This window comes from Neodiprion pinetum, chromosome 3 (assembly GCF_021155775.2).
Source record: "Neodiprion pinetum isolate iyNeoPine1 chromosome 3, iyNeoPine1.2, whole genome shotgun sequence".
Lineage (NCBI taxonomy): Eukaryota > Metazoa > Arthropoda > Insecta > Hymenoptera > Diprionidae > Neodiprion > Neodiprion pinetum.
Window position 1 is genome coordinate 36,760,972 of NC_060234.1, and position 21,674 is coordinate 36,782,645.

General features: G+C 39.9%; 2 protein-coding genes across 9 annotated transcripts in view; one reads left to right on the forward strand and one right to left on the reverse strand.

Annotated features, from left to right (window-relative positions):
* On the reverse strand, positions 1-19,112 carry Dpp10 (Dipeptidyl peptidase 10). 6 transcript variants are annotated; one of them, XR_011176814.1, is made up of 17 exons: positions 18,353-19,107; positions 13,638-13,799; positions 12,264-12,416; positions 12,036-12,163; positions 11,662-11,873; positions 11,171-11,334; positions 10,886-10,989; positions 10,393-10,513; positions 10,060-10,295; positions 9,646-9,968; positions 4,384-4,547; positions 3,731-3,873; positions 3,372-3,566; positions 2,456-2,616; positions 2,147-2,358; positions 1,762-1,992; positions 1-1,595 (listed from the first exon to the last, which is right to left on the reverse strand). XR_011176814.1 is itself a non-coding variant. In XM_046615497.2 (16 exons), exons 1-16 carry the CDS (start codon positions 18,383-18,385, stop codon positions 1,846-1,848), a joined length of 2,658 nt encoding a protein of 885 aa, XP_046471453.1. In that variant the 5' UTR covers positions 18,386-19,106; the 3' UTR covers positions 1-1,845. The 6 variants fall into 6 exon arrangements, 5 of the variants coding, with proteins under 5 accessions (XP_046471453.1, XP_068990992.1, XP_068990991.1 ...); XM_046615497.2 differs by having other exon boundaries at positions 1-1,992; positions 18,353-19,106; XM_069134889.1 differs by lacking the exons at positions 1-1,595; positions 1,762-1,992 and having other exon boundaries at positions 2,219-2,358; positions 2,449-2,616; positions 18,353-19,112.
* The window catches only part of LOC124213825 (NFX1-type zinc finger-containing protein 1-like), a 13,450-nt gene continuing 9,833 nt past the window's right edge, over positions 18,058-21,674 (forward strand). The window contains exons 1-2 of one of the 3 annotated variants that reach the window (XM_046615487.2): positions 18,058-18,607; positions 21,096-21,204. In XM_046615487.2, the coding sequence (XP_046471443.1) occupies positions 18,475-18,607; positions 21,096-21,204 (242 nt within the window). In that variant the 5' untranslated portion in view covers positions 18,058-18,474. Of the gene's footprint in view, positions 18,608-20,497; positions 20,701-21,095; positions 21,205-21,674 lie in introns of those variants that run through there. The other 2 variants (XM_046615485.2, XM_046615486.2) reach the window with 2 other exon arrangements.

Here is a 21,674-nt window from a genome sequence, read left to right on the forward strand (position 1 = left end):
TGACAGTCACAAAAGTAGAATTTTATTATAGTAATAATAACTTTAACAATACATCATAGTACTGCATGAATAAATAATTATTATAGTATGTTCTGCGAATAAGATAATTAATATACGCGACCCGCGCCGTAGGTATTATATTAATTCAAACACCGATCATTTGTTTGTAAATATTGCAATTATAGATTATTATAAATTTCATTATACTTCCAACGATTGGTACGACAGAAATAATTTCTGCTACTAAACTAGCTACGGTAACTATTAAATATCATCATTGTTTTCCTTCACAGTATCTAGATAATTTTTGTTTTTTTCTCCGCTAAAGTTATCAGATAGTTATGTAATAGTTTCATTGACGCATCCATCATATAATAATAATACATCGCGTTCGTAATTATTTACACATTTTCACCTATTAATAGTATTATTGTTATTGTGTCAATTAACTAGGAATTATAGAGCAGGATTGTGTAAATTATTCCTTCGTAATATTTACAATAAATTATCTTAAGATTATTGCCTAACATGTGTATATATTATTCACGGACCTATATACGTAGACTAGATCCGTGATATTATTGTATGTTTTTGTTGTTTTTTGAGATAAATTTTTTTTTTTTTCGTTTTTCTTTTTGTCTCTTTCTAATTTATATATAATTGTATAATAATTGCAACACTAAGGTCTCCTATAATAATTAACTACTTTATAATATATAAATTCAATATCATGATGAATTATATACGTTAAAAGAATTTAGCAGTAACTGCAATAAAGCAGACCCTTGGTCGATAAAGCACTGCAGTTCAAAAACATGGTTCTTTTCTTATCGATTGACGCAACACTTTGGCGCAGTCGTGCAGGAAATTGTACTCATATACGTGGTATACGGGAGGTTTCAATAATTTTCAAGACAACGCAACGACGGGAAACGGGTAACGAAAATACCCGCCGCGGAGTGAAAACGGAATTATTATACATCGGTGGACATAATTCATCCAAGTATGCATTCTAGCCGGTATGTTCCATTTCGTGAAGGTATTGTGGCAACGCTTCCTTGGCTTTGCTTTTCGGGATTAACATTCGTATCTATACGGCGAACGAGCACGAACCGGATGCTACCGTACACCCGACACACGATCGATCTAATCGATAAGGTTTTTATATATAAATATAGAATTTTGTGTATTTTCTGCTAAGAGCTGATATCACATTACACGCGTGAAAGACGACATAGAAGGGAAGAAGAAGAATTCAACTTTTCACTACTCTTCTATATAGTTATCTTGGAGATTAATTTGGATTGTTTAAAATCTGATTGTTACCTTACTTTATTACGTTATAATATATCTTTATTATTATTTAGAAAAATTATATATTATCGTTTCGAACGCTTTCACTACAATAATCATATAATTATCAACCATCTGCCAGTTCTATTGGAAAACTTATCCGCACGTGCACTGTAATTATATTGAAAATTTTCACTGCTATACGTCGATTACGAACGTTAAAAATATTCATGATTTAGTTTAGTACTGCGAGTGAGGATATTAAACCGTGCTTTGTAGATAGCAGGTTCTTTCTTCGACGTCTTAAAGAAAAAAATTAACAACTATACAGGTTCAATATTAATAGAAAAATATCGATTCCGAAAAAAAAGACGGGATAAAAACCGGTCGAATTGGAGAATGTATAGGAACGAATTTTAAGGAGGATTCACCATTAAACGGAACACAATTTGGAGATAGTTATCATACCTAACTCGTGTATATAATATGGATTGCATATTCGTGGGGCCCAAAAAATATATATCGCTCCAGTATCAATTTCGTTCCGTCAGCTTATATCCCGTATCCTCCGCCGCTTCCCAATCCGGCCTTCGTGTCAACGGGTACTTGCTTGTGGAAACAGTCTTCTAAAAACTGAGCCATTGATAGGTAAAGATGTCTCTTCACGCCGGCCAAGCCGTGACTCTCGTCGGGATAAACCTAGTGGAGGAGAAAAAAATGTATTCAGATATGTGAGTATATATATATATATTTTGTTTTTTAAGGGCGAACAACGACGGAGGGAAAGACATCTCGAGTCTGAAAGATAACCGAGGTTGTAATGGCTCTCTCTCTCTCTTCCTATCGTGCTCACTTGCTGACGGAATAGAATCCCCTTTTTGGCAAGATGGCCGGCGAGAGCCATGCTTTGTTGAAACTGCACGTTGTCGTCAGCGGTGCCGTGGACCAGGTAATACATTTTGTTCCGCAAGTGTTCCACCTTTTTAAAAACGTCGGATTCCTCGTACCCCTTGTAGTTTGAGGTTACATTCGGCGAGCCCATGTACCTCTCGGCGTAGGCCGAATCTGCAGGGAATCGTAATAATGAAAAATTTAGCGATACTGCAGCGTTATCCGCGATATATACGGAAATATGTGACTGTAAGGGCGTCTCACCACCCACCGTAAAGTTTCCACGAAACAACCGGGGCGACGCTGATTCCGCATTGGAAAACGTCTTGATCAGATTGGGCCAAGGCTAAGGCGGCGACAAATCCCCCGTAACTCCATCCCCAAACAGCGACTCGTCTCTTATCCACAAAATGTAACGAATCCCTCAAGTACCTGCGACAAGTAAATCCACTGTAAACTGGAAAACTTTACTCGCTACCAAATCCCAGCCATGGTAATATTATTCGAATTAAAATTGCGCTCCGAAGTTTATCGCTGGTTTTACGAGCCGCAGTCGTACCGGATTCTTTTTGCTACATCATGATTTTCATAGAATTTGTTAGTTGGAGGTGAAATTACACTTCAACAACTCTAGCTGCATGTCATTTTCTTTAGCGTGATGTAAAATATTTTGCATAAAAATCCAACGAGTTCAGAAAACTAGCGTATAAATTCCTAAATAAAACCACGAGGTTATCCAACGAGGGCCATTTTGATTTTTCCCCCAAGTTCGAATCTACCAGATAAATATTGTAAATATCAACACTTTCGACGGAACAATATCTTCATCAAATATTTGATGAATAAATTTTCATATCCACACGAATTCAACACGCAAAATTTAATTTGACCCATGTACAGTAATGTTCACTGTTGCCTTTGGCTTTCGGCTAACTTGTTTTCGGTCCGAAACACAACGCGAGTTCTATTCTATACGAATTACGTGACAATGACTCCTAATCCCTCACGTCGGCACCTAATCGGCTGCATCGCCAGTCGTTGCCACATAATTAATACAGAATCGAGCTCACCTTTTGTTTCCCAAGGAATTAACGAACGTTACCGTGCGTATAACACGTGTTCGAAAAAGAAACGGAAACGGTTGTTCCGCAAGTCAACAGCATATCGCGTTTTATTATTACACTCACTCCGTCACTTCCAGCTGGTCCGCCACTTCGACAGATCCCAATCTGTAGTACACTTCGTGAAGTAATTGATAGCCCTGGCCTCCGCTTCCTCGGCCATCAATTTGGGCCACAATTGCCCCCTTGCTGCTGGCCAGGTAGGTGTTCCAATCAATTTTAAATTTATCTGTCACCAGCTGCGAACCCGGCGCCCCGTACCTAAACGTGGAGCGCAAGGATAACGGGAGTGCAAGATAAAAATGAAAACTTTCTCCTTAAACCGGAAGCGATTATTCAACGGCGTAAGAAAACTTTTAATCGTTGTTATCGATACGTGTTCGCATGTCTATATAAGTACCTATGTACACTGCAATTTTACGTACACTTGGACGACCATCGGGTAGCGAGTGATTTCTTCCTCCCGTAAACCAGGCGGCAAATGAAGACGTACCTGGGCGTTATAACCGCCACTTATTTGTACGGGGAAGGTCTTTACTTGGGGAAGAGCAATTTTCTCTACTCTTTCCTGTAACAATACCATTTCGTTCATCTAACGCGGTTTCAATATCTGTAACATTACAATCGAGTGGAGAACATTTTTTGTGGTCGACGCGTCACAGCTCATTCACTGCACTGATTTTAAAACTCGTATCCGTTAATTAGCACACTTACATATGTATTCAGCCAGACGAAACGCAAGGTCGTAATCATTCTTTTAATTATTATATAATTAGTGTATGAAAATTGTCTGGGTTTGCTGAAAAAAAGCGCAACCAAAGTTTTTCTACCCTGCGATTCCAACGGGTGAATAACGGGGGTCCTTGGAGAGTAAATTAAAAATGCGCTAATTAAATTTCGCGCCTTCTTTTCTCGCAGTTAATTTATTCCAGGAATAATGATTCAACGGTGGATAAATATTACTATACACGCAATCTGTGCGTGCGATATGAGAAGTGAAGAAAAATTATATCGCGCGATTTTAAAAAATCCCCACCAATTACATCGGCGTGCAATTTATGTAAATTGGTCGACTCACCCGAAGTTCGGTGTTGTTCTGCAAAAGTCCAATAAAGCGCGGATCTGGCAAGGCGGTTTTGTACAGAGCGACCGTCGGTATGCTCGGTCCGAGGCATTCCAATACGAAGTAATCCAATCCAGGGGAAAAGACAGCGTTATGGTATTGGCAAGTCTCCAAATTTTCTGAAAAAATCATAACGAATTGGAGAACAGTTGCTTCCAGTACTGACACTTCGAAACCTCGTTGGCCGAGTTTTAATAAGTAGCATTTGATGTACAATAAGCCGCATATCAATAGACTGGATATTTCATGCCCGCGTGTTTTTGTATATCGCGATGTTGGTATTATACAAAGTAAGCTCTTTATGTGCCGTGTGAACAATCGTGTGTATCGCATTTGTCTCTGCATTCGTCGAAACCCGACTTATCAATCTCAGACTTATTGGAAAGAGCTTAGAGAATCGAAGCTTCACGTTTTACCCGTCCCTCGTCATTAGTCGCGCTGACGAAGTGAATATTCTAACGATCTACGTAATTTCATAACATACGTAGGGCGAATTTCGCCTGATACTCAAATATCGCAGTAAAGCCGTTGTACAGCCCGTTCATTATACCAGAATAAGAACGTGATTATTATTATTTTTATTATTTTTATTATTATTATTATACATGCCGAGAAGTTTTTGACGCGGTTCCGGACCCTCGTCGTCTTTTAACACGTGGCTGATTCCGTTTCATTAATCCTACCCTCATTTTTCTGGCTCACCCAACCGACATTCTTTTCATTCCGAAATCACCGCAATCGCTCTTGTATTAGTGAACGATCGTAGAATCAGGGGTGACGTAGATTTGCTTTGTACGAGATTCCCTTGCAAATTTCATGACTATAAGTGTGCAGGTAACAAGCCACCGGTACTTTCCACTAGAGACAGATAAGGGCTGACGACGAGAAGGCCAAAACGGAGAACCGATAAGAATAATGATAATATATAATAAATTTTTTGAGGGTGAGGATTTTGCACCGATGGTAAAAATTCGCCTCGTTTTCTGGTCTCCTCGAAAAGCTTTCAACCGAATTGTCAGCTTTATACCAGCTCCACGTGCAATTTTCGATTCAATTGTTATTTTATACCGTGTTCAGACTTGCATCGCCTTGGACTATGTCCAAATCCCTTTCGCCGACTTAAAATACAGTCCTTTATCCGGTGATATACGTCTTGATCTTACATCGAATTAGTAAAAATTCTTTAAAAATATCACTCAAGAACAGACCTGTTATTCAAAAATTCGAACGCTGTCTGTTCCACAGTGCCAATATATCGGCAGCCCCAAAAAGCAAATGCGTTTTCGCCAAAAATATTTCCAACTAGTATTTTCTGTCACCAACCCACACTTAAGGATCCATCTTTCTTCGTCACATCTGTTGCAGACGAAACGTACGAGAGTGGAGTAGACGAAAAGGATCTCGTAGCGAAACTGCAGGTTATCCGAACCGGCCATCGTGCAAAAAGCCACTTGACTTGGGTAACCGATATAATATAAAACGCAACTCTGCTATACATGTATAACTATCTTTGGCAAAGAAAATCAAATAAATCTGCATCGATGGGCCACAGGTGGACGATGAAAAATGATAAAGCTGTACACCTGGCACATCACACATTTAAATTCACTGGAGATTAAACTTGGCACAAATCAATCGGGACTTATTGTCCTTTTTCCGATATTCTCCGTTCCCTCTTTTTTCTTTCTTTCTTCTTTTTCCCCTGAACTCGCGTGTTCAGCCTGGTGCCAGTTATATAATGTACTCTGACGCAACCCTCGCATGGGCAAAGCGTAATATGCTGACATCGAAACACGGTCACGTGAACATTTCACGTATTCTCACGTGATATTTTTTCACCCCGACGAGTATCCTCCAAAGGACCCCTGACCTTTGCCCCTTGTTTCTAATCGAGTTAACCGCTCAACTGCGGGAATACCCGATATAAGTTTTAATCACCGGATCGACTGCATCAACGCTTGACTGCGTGTCACGTTAGAAAAACCCCGCGCTTAATTTCCTCAAAGTAAACTCTGCATGCTATCGCATTTTCCTGCGTTAGAATGTGTTATTTTATATTTATTATAAAGAGATAACGAGAAAGGAAATGATCCGATCTTAACACGTTACGCTTTCTTTGAGAAACATTGAGGCTTGCGTGTTTGATATTAAGAAAAATGTACCTACGCGATTTAAATTCTATTACATGAATTGTAGAGAGAAAACTGTGAAAACTTTTGTGCGTGTTCCGTGTAATTTTGGTCTGTTTGCATCAAAATAAAGAGAGAGAGAGAGAGAGAGAGAAAGAGAAAGAGAGAGAGAGAGAGAGAGAGAAACTTATCATACCCTACAGTCTGTAACGGAACACGATAAATATAAGTGTTCAAAGCTTACACCATATAACAGCTTATAAACTTAGGATTAATATATGTATACAGTTATATGTATGTACTACACCAAAAAACGTGACGGAGGAAAGTGTTGCGTAACATTTAACGTGTAATGATATTTTTGTGTGACAGGCGTGGAGGATTTTATCGTCGTAACGTGACTTCGTCGTTATCACTGCAAACGAGCACACATCCATGGATCAAAAATATTTTTGCTTTCCAAAATATTTCCACAGGGAACATATGGCAAATACGATCGATGGATGATAATTTTTGTTCAACTTCGAAATAACGGATTGTCATGAGTGAAAATTGAGTAGTTTCACTGCTAAATCACGGCTTAAAGTAAAGGTGAAAAAATCTGTTATAGTCCTAATGTATTGTATAATGTGGGAAAAATCGAGCAAAAGAAAAAAGGTAAGTTGCAGGCGACAATCAAGTTGAAAATTAAAAACACCTCGAACAAAAATCATAACAGAATAAAAAGGTAAAAAATTATTCAACGACAGCAACTGTGACAAATTATTATCGAGCACGAGTACGACGAGTAGTGATACACATACATTTAATAATGCGCTGCAGTATCCAAATCTCAGCACCGCTGTGCATATAATTATTGATATATAACTTTGCGAATGGGTGATTTCTATTATTCGACGGCAACAGTGAAGCACAAAACGCTGCAAAAAACGCTGTACAATATGTAATATAATGATATAATGTAGTACTACTGCTAAAATTTCAGTAAAAAAAAAAAGAACGGTCGTGCCCACTTGATAAAATAATATTTTTCGAATGGTAAATACAACTAAAATAGGATTAAAGATAGATTTTAAGTGAAACGATGTATACATGTACATGTACGCGTATGTATCTAAGAAGCGCTTTTTACCATACCATTCCATTATTCAAACATACAAATAAATATTATAATACAATATAAGTTGAGAGGAAGAAAGAGAGAGAGAGAGAGAGAGAGAGAGAGAGAGAGAGAGAGAGAGAGAAAGATAGAGGTAAAGAAACAATTATTTTTTCTTTTCATACATTATTACTTCAGCGTACATCTAACAGTAAAGAACTGTACCGTCTCTACCTGCTTAACTTGGCCATCGCATCGCGTCCGACATACTCCGATCTGGAAGCACCGTTGTCAGGCGCTTAGGAGCCAGATGGCAATTAATGGTAATTACAGGGTAGACAGAAGGGCAGCAGTATTCTGTATTGTCGCCAGGATTCTGGGCGGCCACCGTCAACTACACTTCCAACAAAGGCGGCTGTATAAGAGATACTTGCAAACAATGCCGGGTAGTAAAAGAGTCAGGAGTCAATCATCAATCTATAATTCTATACTCTATAAACTCTGTAATATCGTGAAATGGTGTGTAAGTGCAGACGAGGATGACAGTAGCCGTGGGTAACTGTTCCTGTTACACTTGGGGCACGCCGAGTGATCGATCATCGATCGAGAGGGTTTAGTTATACGTACACCTGCTGTATAACGCGTCAGAGAGTCGGGGACAGAGATAACAATAACGAGGAGAGCCAACGGTGCTTGCCTGCGAGCGATTCGGTCGGAGGAATCCTTGCTCGCCCTTTACCCGCTCTATCTCAGACACTTGAAACTTTCAAGTCGATAAGTATATAGTGGGTAGGTATGTACGGTACAGAGAGTCTCGAGAACGTCCGTAACAAATTTGTCAAGTATGCAACCTCCGAGTACGGATAATCGAGTCCGCCGACACAGCGAGTTCGTTATTGTGAAAAACAGGCTACCGAACGGTGGATCCTTTGGCTGTGAACCTAACGAGTCGATGGTGAAGGTGATCGGAAGTTGTCTCGAAGAAATCGGAGTGGAGTTGGCGTAGAAAATTTTATACACGTGATATCGTTGTTGCACGGAAACGGAAGTCGGAAACAAGTGTCCTTCTCCCTCAATGACGCGAGATGAAGATGAAGAAGCTGAATTACTTCTATTTTATTACTAGAACTACCGACTTCTAGAACGGGTGTTTCACTTCCAGCCGTCGACTTCCATTGTTACTGTTGTTGTGTTTTTCAATTTTTGCTATTAAAGCTGTGTCTACAATACGCATACCACTCTGTGCTGCTATCGAAACTAGCGATATAATTTTGGAAATTAGCTTTTGATTATAAGGTTTAATTGATGCGTGATGTATTACCTCGAAGAGCATTCACAGCTACGATAACGACCGAAGCCACAGACGTAAAAGAATGAAATGAAAGGAACGTTAGGGAAAAAGGAAATGAACAAACTGAAGGAATATTCGAAAATGAGACCTGGGATGGACCGTTCTTGCGTGAAAGGCTGATTAAAAACTCGCGGTTACGTCAAGGTGAATTATTTTGAATGAAACTGAAGGAAACGAGGTGCGCACTTTTTCTTTTCCCCTGTTATTCGACGTAGCAGCTCGCCAAGATCCGGGCATATTTTGAGCAAGGCAACAGAGACGTGTTTAATGCTGTAGAGTATCAATTAACGAAAGTGCGTATAACAGGTATCTAAATATAGATAATAATTATTTAGTAAACTCTAAAAACTATTCCAAAATTAAGCAGAAAGAGAGATCAATAATTAACTATAAGTATATATATAAAAGCACTAATCAGGCTAAATCAATTAGTCAAATGTCAAACGAAATAAATAATATATAGGTATTATAACTTCACACATCTACGGTTGAACGATAACGAAAACGAAAACCTAAAGGTCTGCACGTACGGATTTAACGGTCACAATATTACATTATCGTTCGCATTAATTATATATTCTAGGGTAAAATTCAAATGCACGATATTTAGTGAGCGTATCCAGTGAAAGTCTACTTACTCGTGGTGGTTTTTTTCTTGCTGCCTCGACGTTCCTGCTTTTCTAAGGGAGGTTGAACCGCGCTTTGAGACTCGGTCAGCTCATATTCCGCCCAATCGCTGCTGTCCGGCCAGGTGTGATAACCGTTATTATTGTTATTGTTACTATCAGTACCAGCGTGCTTGCTTGGCCGGTCCGAATTGTATTGAGCTTCGGGATTCATCACAGGTGTACAAGTGATGCAAACGGGCGAGTGAAGAGAGGAGCCAAGGTGAGGTAGCTGAGAATTGACGCGGTACAAATGTCTTTGTCCGGGATGTGCTTGCGGTATTCCTATGAAATATCTGCAAGGAAACGATAACGCGCTGCTTTCAAAAGGACTCACCGTCAGGCATTGTTCATTTGAATTCTCTGTCTTTTCGTGGCTCAACTCACATCGTATTGTTGACTTGATCCCACGCCAGAATGCGGATCACTTCGTATCTCCCATGAGTTAACGGGACAACTCGCTTCTTCGATACATTTGCCAACATTATGTGTTTGTAGTATCCGGACGGGCCATCGCGGACGGGTATTATGGCGACGTAGCTACTTCCGTCCGTAGAAAAAACCGGCGATTCCGGCGGGGTGTCAACCCACCCTCGACCTTCTCCGACGATGCGCTGAATTTCCTGAAAAATACGGATAACGAGAAAGTGTACTTAAAAAGTGTAAAACGGGCACGCGGATCGTTATTCGCGTCGAGATTCGAAGCTTTGAAACACCCACCTGACAATGCCACATGGGACTTTTGCAGACGGTTATGATGGACAGATTTTGCGCCCGCGTTAGCCACGTGACGCAGACTTCTGTCAATGACACCCAAGAAGCTGTGGTGAAGTAGTGTTCCCTGAAAGGAATCAAAAACATGCTCGAGTACCTACTTACTGAACGACTCTATACCTATACTAGGACGGTTTAACGATCCTCGGAGTGCCGAGCCATCGGATCTTTATCTTTTCGTGTCTTTGTCTCTTTGTGCTCGCGACTCTTTGGCAGTCGCCCGTTCGAACAGACCTCCATGACGGCGAAGGATGTAACGCGAAATCGGAGTAGAGTGACTGGGCTAAAATCAGAGCAAAGTCTTGAAAAGACAAGAATCGATAGTCCAGCACGCGACGAGCTGAGAATTGAGCAGCACGCGAATCGACCCGTTGGCCAGTCATCCTGCAGAAAAAATAAATGGATTCCGAGCAAGTTGGAGGAAGCCGAGTCAACTTACGCATGCTCGATGGCAGGCGGAGGCCGCAATGTTCTCGATCGAATATTTTTCAGGTCGGCCAAATCAGCGACAATCAATTGTATCGACGGGTTCGGAGTTCCTGGCTGCAACAAATTGATCCTTGGGTAACAGTTCTGCGCTGACTAAGGTGGGAACAATAAGGATTACAAGTAAAGGGTGACACTTGATTTCGATCAAGTTCAGAGATCAATCCACACCTGCAGGATGCCCGTGAATTGTTTCGTTTCGCATGAAAAATCGAGCGCACTAGATTCATCGAGTTACCTTCGGATAGCGAAGAGATCGGATGTCAGGGTACAAAGTTTTCGTCCCTTCTCCGAACCACGGAATCTTCATTTCTTGTACAAGCGAATCGTTGAATGACGCGTACAACATCAGGTGTCCGTCTTTGGACATCCATATCGCTTCTGCGCTGCGTAAAATCTCCTCTGCGCGACAAAGATTCAAAAAATTATTATGCATGTAAGAAGATGAAAAGAACTTCCGGAAAGTTTCAAGGTTCTTCCCCGGAAGTGGGTAAGGAAGAAAAGTTCTTCTTTCAGTTCCCACAGTGTGAAACTTTGATCGCTTGCTGCAGCATTGAAAACGATGAAAAATTCCGCAGACACGTATCATCTGTGTCCTGTAAACCAGCCGTGAACACAAAAGCTTCCGTCAATCACCCGCGATCTATGTTCAACACTTTGGCATTCGACGTCCCTCGAACGGGACGGGATTACGTATGTTTTTTAAACGTGATAAGCCGACGTTTATACCTTCGTACAACCAGTCCGGTAATCCGTTTGACAATATTCCCGGTATCGCCGAATTGGTGACACGGTACCCAGTGTTACTGAATGGACTAGGCCGGTAGTATATGTCGTAATCTTGAATCATGACGAGTCCGTGACCCCTCGGCGTCCATTGAGCCAACAGCAGATAGGGATGAGCATCGGTCTCCGGTTGAGGAGTCAGTGGTATTGTTTCTCTGAAATGGTGAAAAACGACAAGTTGTTCCAAAGGCAAGGTTTACCAAGCACATCGATGCTGTTTTTGCAAACTTGTTGGATTTAATCCCTGCAACCGTGGTGGTTATGAGATAAATAACGAGCAAATTTGTCCACCAGGCAAGTTTGACGAGTCGACTCACCTCGTGTTCACGTCATAGATAATGTACTGGGCGAGATACGAATGCCGGAATAATTTCTTTACGTTTTGCGCCAGTAGAAGATACTTGTGATCCGGAGACAGTGAGAATTTCGCCGGGTTCAATCGTCTCTGGAAATTTTCGCTCGGTATTAGTGTTACAACCCTGGTAATCCCGGGGTAATCCGGGACAGAAACATAACTGAACAATAAATCAACTTTGTCCACTCACGAAAGTTGAGTTCGGCATTAAGCTGTGCGATGTAATGTTCGGATCGGAAGCATCCAGCAGGGATATTCCACCCGAAGGGTCACGAAAACAAATATGGCGACCGCTTACCCAGCTTCCATTGAATAGCAATGGCGATAAATCTCCAGACAAGACCTGACAAAAAGTCGCCTATTTAAAGCGTTCGCAACTCACGGTCAAAGGATCGAGCTACGAGTCTGACGACGCTGGTTAATTTTTGCTAAATAATTCGTACCACGGCCACGTACTGCAAAGTACCGGGTACCATAAACCTCTATTTCGTCGCCTCGGCGTCGTTATATCATAAAAGTGAATTTATTAGCATGATTTTCGAATGCAAAGGGAATAATCTTCCCGGAGAGTACCGCATGAGAATAAGAACTACACTGAGAGAAATTTTTAGTTCCGGTTACCGCTCAGTCCTTAACTATTTTCATTTTTTACCACAACCGAAAAATATAGTACTAAGTAGAAAATGAAAATTAGTTTTCTAACTGTTACCAGAAAGTCTAGTATCCGTTACTATTCTTTCTCATTTGCGAAAATTTAATGCTTGTGCAAAGATAAATTGACGTTAAGGCCTTATTTAATTAAACAAGTACAGTAAACCGAACAAACTGATTTTGCGTTGTAATTACCAAAAAAGGATCGACAATAGCGCAAAATGGTTTAGCGTACCTCGTTTTTCGTAATTCCAACAATATTCGAACAGTTTTTTTAACGATACCTGTTTTACTCAATTTTTCTAGTTATTATAACAAATCAATTTTTTCTCAGTGTACATACTCTCGCTCCTTGGTGAATATCAGTTGAATAGCCGGGACAAGGTTTGACACGAAAGGTCCCTGTACCTTTACACACGGTGCATTGCGTTGTTTCATAACGATATATATGAATTCTAATCGCATTTCACAGCAGCGGTAAAGAAAACAAAGAAAAAATAGCAACTAAGAAGGTAAACCCGTCGTCGCGTGGCATTGATAAATTAAGATGAAATGTACCAGATTCAACTGAAATGGGATCGCGCAAAGTTGTTCGAATCGATTAGGCGGGATGAAACACGTTCAGCTCCACAGATCATGACTTGGCGATACCAGGGGCAACCGTTCATCAATCAACGCACTCCCGTCGTTCTAGACTGCTAATGCGAAATGCGAGTAAACGGAGTCTGAAATACATTTACGTATTCGAACAAAAAATAAACTTCGACCAGAAAGGTAAGAGCGGCGGCTCAGAATTTTACTTCCACTCGGCGTCCATTTCCACATTCCGCATCTTGTCGTTTGACGAACAGAATCTCTACGATGTACGATGATTCTTTTGGTTACGGTAATGAGCAATATTTTCGCAACTCACCTCTGCCAGGCGAAGATGGGATCCGCGAACTCTTGGCCCCTCATCGGGAGGTGTGAGCAGTGCAACTGAAGTAACAATCAGAGCAAGAACCGCAATGATAACGAGCAGAGCGATTAAGATACCCCTCCAGTTCCTCTGATTCGGATTGGTCGAAACGAGCTCCTAGATTGAACAGATCGTCAATGCATTTTTCGACTAATTCCATATCGCTCGTTATAAAAACACAGTGCGTATAAGTTGTATTTGCGATGCTCTTTTGTTGGATCCTCCATTAAAGCAGGGATTACGTTACGCGCAGGTATAAGAACTAAGAACAAGTCGGTTCAAGACGACTCGAAGTTGTCAAATGTCACCGATAGTGAATAGTGAAAGACAGTGAATATTTTATGCAGATTCAAAAATATGCATCCTCCAACTCGAATACTACGTATATTCTCCAAAGTAAATCATTCAATCAACCGACAGGATAGATGGACGCCAGACGTCTGTTCGAGTTCAGAGTCTACTGAAATTTCGAAGCGAAGATTCACGAGCCGTGCTCGAGGCTGTTTGAAAGCGATTAATTAACCCGCGGCTAAATCCGAATGAGAACCCCGATAATTACTCAGGGAGGAATTAAAATACGCCACCTCCTTTGACTGGGATTATCCAGGACGAACACCTCGGCTGAGCAATTCATCAGCAACAGTATACATGTATTTATGTATGTGTATATTGCTCTGGGACTGACTTACATTTATTACCTTTCATCGCATGCAACACATTCCTTCCATACTTTTTTTTACTTTCTTTTCTTTTTTTTTGACATTTCTTTTTGTTATTCTAGTATACCTACCATGCTTCATCACCGGAGCTACTTAATGTGCATTGATACAATAAAATAATGCGAAAGACGTTAATGTCGCAGAAGTTGAATGTTATACGGGAAACATGCAAGACTTTGAATAATTTATAGCATTTGGAGTGTGTATATTTTTTAACTAAATGGTCTTTGAACACGTATTGTGGAAATTATTTTCAATATTTTCGAGACCTCTTCACAGTGGAAGCAAAGTGAGACGTCTCGTTGGGAACTTTTACGTGCTGTTCTCGTTTTTGACGGCATTTTTGAATCTTAGGTCAAAAACCTCCGCGTTCGCAGTGCAGATAATTGGAGAATGGAATTGTAATCGACTTCATTAGCGCAATTGGTGAGAAGAAGAAAAAAATTTTGCGTAACGAAATCCGAAGAAACCTTTATGATTCGCACTAGGGTAGTTTTAGACGTGCCGAATCAATATTTGATAAAAGCGATCTATCGATCATCATGAAAAAAGTACCGTACATGAACAACTGGTTCGATAGTAATTTTCTCAGAGACAAATCCAATACAGTATTTAGATCAAATTTTATGAATAAAATTTGTTTCGTACCACTGGAATGTTTGAATTAATTCTGGATCGGCGCGTTCCGAACCAGCGAAACGGCACCAAAGCGAGTTGTAATTAAATTCGTATTCAACTAAATCAGTCTAACCTGCAGGACGGTACGTTTACTCTGGCTAACGATAACGACAAACAATAATACGATCCGTGGAGCAAAGTTTACTCGGGAGTTTACCTCTTAAGTCTGCTTGCAAAAAACGGTCGCGAAATTAGATTTCTTGAAATCGATAGGCAGTATATATAAACTGTACAACAAAATTTCTAAGTCGAGCAGAAAATTCCGGTTACTTCTTATTAGCGTTGCCGCAACCGTAGGTTCCTTCCTTTGGAAATAAACAACGAATTCGTTTAAAAAAATCATCGTCATTGACAAGACACCGTCTGACGTTGAAGCTGAACTCATGTACATTGTATCTTGAAATATATCCTGAACGCACCTATAGCATCGAGAACAGTTTCTCATTTACTTACCCAGACGTGGGATTATAAAGCAATTTTCAAAGACCAAACGATATAAAAGATTGCGAAAACTTTGCTACCAGCTGAATACGACTCAACTGGAGTTTGTAAAAAACTGAGTCAAGAGAGCAATATATCACGAAGATGTTCAAGGCAGGTTAAGATTGAAAAAGAAGGCAGGAAGTAAATAAACAAAATATATATATACGTACGTATAACTCAACAGCGAATTGAGCAGCATGATCGGCAAGTTTGAAATTTGTCTCGTCAGACAAGTTCTTTGGACTGAGGCGAAAATTTTTCCGGATGATATTGACGAGAGATAGAAAAGAAAAGGGGGAAAAAAGTAAACTTCGGCAATAAGAGTTGCGAAGAGAAACGAGAAGGGAGAGAAGGCGAAGTGAAATTTTAAGAAAAAGAAAAAGACCGTGAAGACACAGTGCTGGTACTTGACATTATTACCTCCTCTTCAACCCCCTTACCTAGGATACTTACGCGACTTAAAGGAAGGCTAAGGCAACATCTAATCTTGGTTCAACCACCAGCAACCCTCTCGCATGTAAATATACACGCACTTACGTAGTAAAAGGCAAGAGCCTCACCTCCCAGCAACCGACTTAAACTCCGGTGGTAGTCAGCTGCTGGTTGAATCGATAGTTGCTCGGTACGCCTAGCAAAGCATGCAGGTCAAACGCTCAACACTTATCGACATAAAAAGGTGCACGTGATTCGCCCTGTTTCCCACGTACATGTAAAACGATATCCTTGCAATATTTATTGATACAAATGTACCGCGTGCATTTATAGCCTTCGCAACTCTGAAATAGAGACGAAACCGATTCACCCGCAGCACTTTTGTGACACTATCTTTTACGTGGTGGTGAAAAGGCTGAATACATCGACCGCGTATAAAAACGCGGGACTTTCAGGGCTGCGGGGTTTGCTGCTGAAGACTCTTCTCGCTAATAGTTAGGACGGCACTAATGAAGACATTAAAAATAGCTCGGGATAACCGTTTTAAAGAATATGTTCTGGAAATAAAAACAACGTTGACGCGAGAGAACCTCGTTCCTTAGTGATTCGCTCCATTCTATTATACGTCTACCGCTGATATTTTCCCACGAAATTAGCATCGCCGATTGTCAAATAAATTGATCAAAACTTTGAAAAATAACACTATAAGTGACAGCGTGAATAACCTAACTGCCCATATTTTGAAAAATGAGCGAACTAAGCTGAGGTAACGAAGTGTAAACTGTGTCTGGTTCGCATCCGCGGTTTCCCATGAAAGCGGCATTAATTAACAATGTACACAGCGTTCTATTCAACTGTACGGTTGATATTGACAGTGACTGATATTATTTATTCCAAATAAACAGCAAATATGCCAGTATGATAATAATAATAAAATACTGGGTGCTAAGAAGAGAATATCAATATCATATCAAATTATACATTAATATTTAATGCGAATGTGATTGAAAAAACGAATCGATCATATACTTTCGTGACGAACGCGACCAGATACGAATTGAAAACGCAGCAATAAACTTGTGCTATTTAATATCACGTGCCGTCGTGTACAGGTGCGTTCAGCCCCCGAGTTCCGCAGCATTTTCCCGTTTTCCATTATCTAAATCAAATATGAAGAGAGGTCGACCTTGTCGCAGGGCTCCTGAATTCAACGCGCGTGGAAGTATAACGCTTACGACTTGACACTCTTCGACCTATATTCGTGAGTGTAACGACTTGTGAATAGAAACGCCGTATATCACGGTAATACTTCCTAAGACATCGAGGAGTGTGAATCTAGCAAAAATGTAGCTGCGGACTTCTTTCGGAAGAAAATGTTATAACGATTCGGAATGTTTATCTTGGGCTCGATCGGCGCGCTTTCTCTGTCAGAGTTGTCTTAATTAGTTTTACGGCGTCCGACTTGCGAATGTGATAAGGATCTTCACCGAAATGGTGTATAATACACAAGCAAATTCTACGAAGTTCTGGTAATGTGGTCTTGACAATTGACTTGATCAATCGCTTCTATTCCTTTCTCAGCAATAAGTTTCATTTCGCCGTTAATTAGAATTCGACGGAGTAGAAGCAGACTTTCGTGACAATAAAACAGGGTAATTTAAAAGTTGTCTTTTTTTTCAAGAGAAGTAAGGTTTTTCGAGCAACAATGAACGTTACATTTAAATGGGAGATCATCGATATTTATAGGTATAATTTCATCCCTGCACGAACGTGTGGAAACATCTCAAAAGTAACATTATCATGTTTGCTACAAACTTCTAATAATTAATCACCTACTAACTATGCTTGCAAAAAATCAACCAGCATGTAGAATTGAATGCGCAAATACGACCATTGTAATCGTGTGTACTACTTCTGGAGCAATTCGAGATAAGCTGTTGATGAAACATATTAAAGCGTGTAATTGAATTTTTATACTCACAGGCAAAACATTAATTCATGCATTTATAACGAATCGACATGCAATGCTAATCTATTCATCTACGGACCGGGACCAGTCGAGAAATTGATTGTACCCAAGTTTACGAGTTAGGAAATATCAGACGAGCCTGTACGAATGCAGAGTAAAACAGGAATGTATAATTTTCATTGTAATTTTTGATTTATCTATTTTTTTCTATACGTAAAAGTGTAGTTGAGCTGTATATATGCATGTTATAATTTCTATTCGAGACATGAAACGTGCTGTAACATAGACATAAAATTGAACTAACGTTAGGAATGGTGATAGTGTATCGTTGTGAATTGAATAATGTCTGTAGAAATGAGTTTGTTTAACACGGATTTGAAAATTATTACCTCGTCGTCGTAATTATTATCTGGGTCTGCCATTAGCGAGACAAGTGTGGCTCAATTTCTGTTACAATATCCGATTAATAATATCAATTGCACCGCGAGCTTCGGTGGTGGTTAAAGTTTACATGGGGACCGAACCACCCACGGAGTACGAGGAGCCTTGGCTACTGGGCAACCGAGTCCGTAGTGATGCTGCGAGAGCGGAGGCTGCGCGTTTCCAGAGATGCGCGCTCCCATCTCGAAAATCTCATGGTACAGGTAGGATATCTGCACCCACGAGACGTGAGGGACACGAATAATAACAATAAGTGATGACGAAGACGACGACTATGACAACGATGCGAAAAATCTAATGTTATATAGGAGCAACAATGCGGTCACAACAGCAACAACAATTGACAAAAAGCTTTACGGTGATGCAGTACCAGTTTAGAAATAATTAGGGTGCACGGAAGGTGTTGACAGTTGAGCGACCCTGATCACCGCAAGAGCGGCGATTAGTCAGTTGTTAAATAAACAGATGGATAAACGAAGTGTGATCAGTTGCACGGATGTTATTTTTCACTGCACGATTATTGATGAAAAATAGTTTTATAGACAGTCTCGGATCCGTACGTTGCTTCCGTTACTTCGACCCGAGAACGAATGGAACAACGCGCTCCGTCTCTCACTTTTACGCTTGATGTCAGCTGGATGTGTATTAGAGTTTTCTGTGGTTTTGTGTTAGTCAGAATACTCCGAGCGGATTCGATGTATGTAGAAGTAACCGCGTAATTGTCACTCCGCATCCTGCGTCTGCGCGTGAAATTCAATATTTGTACGTCGAACCCTCGACGCCGCTGGACGATAATGAAGTCGAGTTGGACCACCGTGTGCATCGCGTAAAAATCGATTTACTCTCGTTTACGAGTTCAAAATCATTAATTCAAGAAAATTTTATACAGCCCATTGCGATTCGACGATGAAGTTAATCATGTCGAAGTAACAAAATGTCCGATGAAAAATCATTATTTCACAACTCGAGGATAACTTTGAGGGAGTTGAAATCGCAAAACATGAGTTTCTCAATGCTGTATTTTACGTTTTACTGTATTTTAGACAATCCTAAAGTTGCGGAATATCAGGTTTTCCGAAAAACGTATCGTTATTATATGTGTAAACGTTACGAACTTGAGCCTCACACCGTATTTACAATTACAAACTTCTGTAAAGATCATTGTTTGAACGAGAACAGATCTTTAACAAGTACTAGCCCATTTGTTGTAAATTAAACCGCATACACTATCAGCTCTGATTCATTGTTGTCTCATACTAATAGAATAACAGACATGCTTGAAACCAAAAATCGTCGTCTTTTGCGCAAAGACTAACCAACCGATGGTACGTATCTCTTTGCTACGTATTTGATAATACAGTGTTCAACACGTTCAATCGGTTAAAGACGGTTAAAGTAGGCCTTGAGATTGAGAAAGTTAAAGCGAGCGCGCTACGTGCAGGTTCTTTCAAGAACTCTCGGTATATTATCTAACAATATGGTCTTCAGTCAACGCCGTTGAACGCTAGTGTAGCTAGTTGCGTTCTTTAAGCACGCTACTGATGTGCAAGACAAACCCATTGGGTGCTTGCCATTTACTGACTCAAGTCGACTCGTGTCACTATTTCTGGTGTATTCCTTTGCTTAGATTGGCCGGTTACACCAGAAATAGCGACACGAGTCGATTTGAGTCAAGTAAATGGAAGCACTCATTCTAAATTACCAATCAAAACCATGTCTGTCAAAATATTATTCATACTACTTATACGGTTCGTCGATAGTTAATAACCGTCATTTGGTCATTTTTAACAAGATGATTGATTTATATCGTAGTCGGAAATCGACTTTTTCCGCAACTTTTCTCAGATTCAGCTCGGCAGCACCAGGAAGCAGCACTAAGCAACAGATCAACCATTTTAAAGTTGTTAGTCTCCATGATTTTTTCCATGATTCACTAATATATATATATATATATATACTCACAACGAACTCCAGGGAAACCCCCGATACTCATAATCATAGCGATCAACATATATATATATATATTGATCGCTATGATTATGAGTATCGGGGGTTTCCCTGGAGTTCTTTGTGAGTTTACTCATTACAAAGCAACCGTATTGTAAGGCACAACGTCGCAAATCGTGGTCAAGAGCAGTAGACTCGGTTTTTTGTCACATTAAGAGTTGTAAGATTTTGACGCGAAAATCGAAGTATCTGAAGACGACATTCGTCAACGAATGATCGATTCATTGATTTCTTTAATTTACACAACGTTTATACCGGCACTCGTGCAGCAAAATGCGTAGATCAAATGGTATGTAAAGTACATTACGTAACGCCACTGTAAAAACAAAAGAAAAGCGCTTTTATATATCTCAAAATATTGAAGTCCACGAATCTCAAAAGTGAAAAAGGGCCATTCTATACGCAATTCTAAACACAAAAACTCTAACACATTTTCATTCGACATAGAAATAATTAACGTATAGTCAGAATTGAGTATAGAATGAGGTTGTTGAGCCCTTTTTTGCGTTTGAGATACGTGGACTGTGATAGGGTAATTATATGATATACTATTCACATTGATCTATATAATTATTCCTTTCTATAACTTGAATTCACATTTCTAATTATATGATCGTGTGAAAATTTAATATTAGACAGTTGATCACATGTCTCATTCTGATACACGTATTAATTGCTATGCAGATCATGACAACTGGAGAAGTCGAAATGGATCCTCTGAAGAAAAATCTAATGGTGATACAGAGGGTGGTTTTCAACGGCACTTTCACAGCAGATTGAAAGGCACAAAACCGTAAGTCCGATTTATGTTAATTCGGCAGTCGCAAAATTTTTGGAATAAATTAAATTTTTATGACTGACTTCTAGTCTTATAAATTATGTTTGGTAGGTTAAAAAAGTAAAAACTATGAACAGGCAGGGGTTTTTCATAAATGAGTGACTTATATCGAATGTTACGTGAATCTGACCAGTAATGTAGGTATTTCAGAGTACAAAAATTCACAGTGATACAATAAGTTTCCCTGTGTGCTGTTATGCTGAGAACGTAGTCTGTAGCTTTATTTTTGATAATAGGTATTTGCATCGTAGAACCAAAGTATACGAATATATTTGCAAAAACAAAACACTTTTGGGCACTTTTTCTACACTCAATCGATCGACGCAAAGTTTGCTCTCGTAATGCAGTGAACTTTCAGATCTTGTTTCTAATAGGCAAATGAAGCTGTAAAACAAAATTCATCGAAAAAAGAACTTGTATGAGTG

Bases quoted from the DNA above. Each gene is read 5' to 3' on its own strand.
- Dpp10 (XM_046615497.2), bottom strand. From the start codon at position 18,385: ATGGCAGACCCAGATAATAATTACGACGACGAG. The intron at 11,335-11,661 runs GTATAAACGTCG...TTTGTCGCGCAG, and splicing joins ACCGGACTGGTTGTACGAAG to AGGAGATTTTACGCAGCGCA. The intron at 9,969-10,059 runs GTGAGTTGAGCC...GTTTCCTTGCAG, and splicing joins GATCAAGTCAACAATACGAT to ATATTTCATAGGAATACCGC.